The 4475-nt window shown below is 33.1% G+C and overlaps 1 protein-coding gene across 1 annotated transcript; it reads right to left on the bottom strand.

The window, feature by feature from the left end:
• Positions 1–1009: 1009 nt before the first annotated feature.
• On the bottom strand, positions 1010–3621 carry LOC107760678 (large ribosomal subunit protein eL30-like). Its single transcript, XM_016578763.2, has 5 exons — positions 3465–3621; positions 3258–3363; positions 2567–2668; positions 1321–1389; positions 1010–1220 (listed from the first exon to the last, which is right to left on the bottom strand). The coding sequence occupies exons 1-5, from the start codon at positions 3483–3485 to the stop codon at positions 1180–1182; spliced, it is 339 nt and encodes a 112-aa protein (XP_016434249.1). The 5' UTR covers positions 3486–3621; the 3' UTR covers positions 1010–1179.
• Between the last annotated feature and the right edge of the window lie 854 nt (positions 3622–4475).

The following is a 4475-nucleotide window of genomic DNA, read 5'->3' as shown; positions in this document are numbered from 1 at the left end:
ATACTTTCATTATTAATAAACAAGAGTTTTTTTTAACTCCATTTTTATGCCACAGAGATATTGAATAGAAGAGTTTTTTTAAAAAAAATTATTTTCCACCATAATTTTGAAAACGAACATTTAAATGCCTTTCAAAAATAAGTAAATAGATCTGAAACATATAAAATGCGGTTAATCTCTCTGCAGTCCGAGCTATTATTAAGAATATTGGCGAAAATACTGAAATGGATCCTTAGAATGTCTGTTTTTTCAACAAATGACACTTACAAAGTTATCTAATTTTATGTTGTAGACTTGTGGGTATAGTTTAGATATAACTTTGACTAAAAGCTCCAAAAATGTAAAAGGCATGGTATTTTAACCACAAGTAATATTTTGATACACGACCGAAATAATCTAACCTATTAATTTTGATTGAAATACACAAGAAATTCTTCCATTGTACTTTGCAATAGAATTCTTCAAAAGTAGGAAGAAGCGCTATCAACTAGATATATTTTCTTTCCAATATATTTAATGAATAGATTCCATTGCAATTTTGAATGCGGAATTAATAGGTAGAAGCAATAAACAATGTAATAACTTTGAGTCAACTTAAAATACGAATTCCGTGCGACGAAATACATCTAATTAAAGTTAATCATAGCATGAACATAATAGGACTGCATTTACTTTCATTTCATTTTGAGAAATAATATTTGAGGAAATGGTTGTTTTTGCAAACTTTCTCGCAGAAAATGAATAAAACATATGATATACCCACACTCACATCTTATTAGCTAATAAATTCAAAATAAATAGATCTTCGTGTGAGCTAAAAGTGCATTTTTTCTATCTTCAAGCAAGCAAAGTGGGGTTTGATTAATTTATAACATAATAATTAGACATAATTACCATTCAGCATCTTCTGAGAGTAGTTCAACTTGGTGAGTGTTCACTGCAAGATTAGGAGTTCCACATTCCAAAAACTAATACAGAACTAAAGTGTAATCAATGGCACAACAAATCATTGTCCATAAAGTAGCTTCACTAAACAGAAAATTGGTGGTCATGAAGATTCCAATATCATCAAAATTATCTTGCAAATCACCAGAATAAAAGTAAAATTATCATCTACACTAGCTATTCTTCTCATAAGAAATAATGGGATAATTTTCCCTGATTCATAATGGCATCCTCTCACTTGTCATCGGGCATGCTCTTAATGATGTCAGAATCACCTGAGTTTTTGAAGAAAATTAAAAATACTATGATCAGAAAAAAAACTCTTTTTAAATATATTTGAACAACACTAAAGCAAGTCGAGACAGGATGTCTCACCTGGGTCAATGATGCTCAGGCAACAGACCCTGAAATATTTACCACAAGCCGTTCCCAAATCTACATTGTCTGAAACAGGAAAGAGTAAAGAGATATGAGCATATAATTACAGAAGACTGGTGTGATACTACCGATCAAAAGATCACAACCATGAGCAATGAACAAAAGAGAATAAACTGCGAATTAACTGCAAGTAATTCATCAACTTAAATTCTTAAAATGGTCAATGTGACAAAATGTAATGTTCTACTCAGCTTGATGTTAATCCTTCACAAAAAGCAGAAACAAACTATAACTTTTGACCTTGAATCAGAGGAATTAAGATAGCCCAGGATTTAAACGAATGCATCAGCAACCAGCAAAGAGAGTAGATTTAATATGGTAAATGTCAATAAGGGTGTGCTTCCTCAATAAAAAGATAGTTGTCAACCTCCTTTTCTTTTTTCTTTGGAATTATAGCAAGACTATAACTCCAGCAGAGTACAGGCCTGACATTCTTCTTTGCCAGACCAGGCTTTGTGTGTGGCAGAAAGGTTCGAATCCATGATAAGGGACTAACTCACACATTAAACTGAAACAAAGCCCTGTCGCAGTAATCATATTAATCTTCACAGTAAATAGAAACTACATACTTATTTTCTGGACTAAGGGTACATGGACAAGAGATAACAGAGGAATGCATGAGCAAACTACATACTTATTTTCTGGACTAAGGGTACATGGACAAGAGATAACAGAGGAATGCATGAGCCACCACAAAGAAAACAAGCAGATAATTCTTGTGCCAATAAACTGTAATGAAGATCTCCACTGACCAAGCCTTATATTTTAGGAAACCTTTTTTAAAGGTTTTCATGGTTAATAGTTATTCTCACCATACATGTCAAGTACCTTTTTTTTGAAGAAGACATGTCAAATACCTCTCCAGTATCAATATATATTTTGTTGCTTTGTACACCCTTGATTTCATGCTTAGTTATTTTCATAAAATCAATCCAGCAATCACTAAAGCTTAAGACCTATGCTTTCTGAATCTCATATAATCATGAGGCATCTGTTCTTTGACTAAGCACTCATCACATAGAACTTTAATAGACCATTCTCAACATTTTGAAAAAACGAAAGTAACCTAGTATTAATTTAACACCCATACAGTCAAAACAGCAAACTACAATTAAAAACATTTCAACAGCACCAAAAGAAGGTTCAGATATCTAAAACCATACAAACAAAGAGATGTACTTACTTCCATTGTAGTGGTGAACTCCAACCTTAGCCAACATAGCATAGTACTCTATCTCAGACTTCCTGAGTGGAGGGCAGTTGTTGGCAATGATGATAAGCTTTCCTGTAATTTACCAAAGCAAATTTCAGAAATCCTTGTTATATAACAGTCAAGACAATTCCTTCATAACAGCAGAAATCCATAATATCTATGACTCCGAAAAACAAGTCATTTACAGATATATAACCAGCACCATAACACTCACTATTCAATCAACATACCATGCGCACAACGTTAAATCCCACATGGAACATTTTCTGATAATTTCTTAACCTAAGCAAGTTTTTAGTACAAATTTGGACCATTTCTCGATCTGTACACGTGTAAGGCACGGACCACGCTAATCTACTCCACATAGTTGCAATTCTAACTTATGCAAGCTATGAACTACCACAAGCAAGAAATTGAAATATATGGGATCTAACCCTAGACCACATTTCTTGTAAAATAAAACCCATGTTTAACAATCTACATTTTTGCATAATAATCTGCTAAAAGATCAACTTTTTGCACTGCTTCAATCAAATATTAGCATGTATCTACAGCTGCAAAGCTCGACATACAACTAAAATGCAACAAAAACAGCTAAAATAACAGTACACGAATCAAAAGAAGGTCAAAAAAGGATATAGGAGCTAAGCTAAAAACTAACCTTTGGAGTTTCTTAGGGTCTTGAGAACAGTCTTATAACCCAAGGTGTATTTGCCGCTCTTCATAACAAGAGCCAGCCTATTGTTAATGCTTTCATGAGTCTTCTTCTGCAATCACAAATACATCTCTTCAGACCAATCAACAACCCAAAAAAGAGGCAACAATTTCTTGATTTCAATATTAACCAGAAAAGGAGAGAGAATCTTACAGTTTTCTTGGCGGCAACCATGGTGGCTCTGTGCTTGGAAGAAGTAAAATGCGTCGACGGAGCGGCGAGATAACACTCTACTGATGTAGAGGGAGTCTTCTTTTTCCTAATATAACTACGGGACACTCGTCAAGTTTGAAGAAGAATAAGGCTAGGGTTTTGCAAGACCAACAGATTATGGGCCTATTGTTATTGAAACCATTTTTTTTGGGGTTGGGGTTTAAGACTAGGCCCAGTTTTATTACTCTTGTGAAGTCCAATCAACCTAATGTCAAGGATATTGGAATTTTTACACAAATAGCCAATCGAATTTAGTATTTATTTTTTTCTAACCAATATACGTTATACACAGTTAGCGTATAGTATATATAAAAATAATAAATATATTATACATATATTATGTATATATTAACTATTTTTAATTTAAGCTGTTGTATGCCCAGCTATTTAGGTTAATTATTCAAATTTAGACAATAACTGGTTAAAGTTCCAAAAAATGAGTATTTGAGAAGTTAAGGTCAAGAAGTATTTGGAAGTTGAAATTGTATTTGAACATGAATTTTACTTAGAAAAAAATTGAAGTTTTTTGACTGAAAATTATTATTTCACTTAAAATATTTATCAAACCAGTTTTTTCAACTTGAAATTCTAAATTTCATGTTGAAATTAAACTAATGAACAAAATTATAAATCAAACATTCATTTGCAAACCGAAGTCATGGCCAGACGCCAACTAGTGGCCATGTTTGCCAATTCTTTATCCTCATGGTGCATACTGCATGGATTGCTTCATAGTAGGTGCAAGCGAGAGACCAAATTCATTAAGTGCGAAAGGATTTTTTTGTTTTCTTCTTCTTTTTATCTAGTTTCAAATAAAGTTCTATAACGATGTAATTCTTTCGGCTGTTTTGGGTGTCTCCTATTGGCGGAGGCCCACAGCGGCGTATGTACAACGAGCCGTAAAAATAATTTCTTGCAGAAATAAAAGGTAAGATTGCGTACAATAAACCT

This window comes from Nicotiana tabacum, chromosome 18 (genome assembly GCF_000715075.1).
Source record: "Nicotiana tabacum cultivar K326 chromosome 18, ASM71507v2, whole genome shotgun sequence".
Lineage (NCBI taxonomy): Eukaryota > Viridiplantae > Streptophyta > Magnoliopsida > Solanales > Solanaceae > Nicotiana > Nicotiana tabacum.
Note: the sequence above shows the minus strand (reverse complement) of the source record. Positions and strands in the feature narration are given on the sequence as shown.

Bases quoted from the DNA above. Each gene is read 5' to 3' on its own strand.
- LOC107760678 (XM_016578763.2), bottom strand. From the start codon at position 3,485: ATGGTTGCCGCCAAGAAAACT. The intron at 1,390-2,566 runs GTAAGTACATCT...TTCCTGTTTCAG, and splicing joins AGTTCACCACTACAATGGAA to ACAATGTAGATTTGGGAACG. The intron at 1,221-1,320 runs GTGAGACATCCT...TCAAAAACTCAG, and splicing joins CCTGAGCATCATTGACCCAG to GTGATTCTGACATCATTAAG.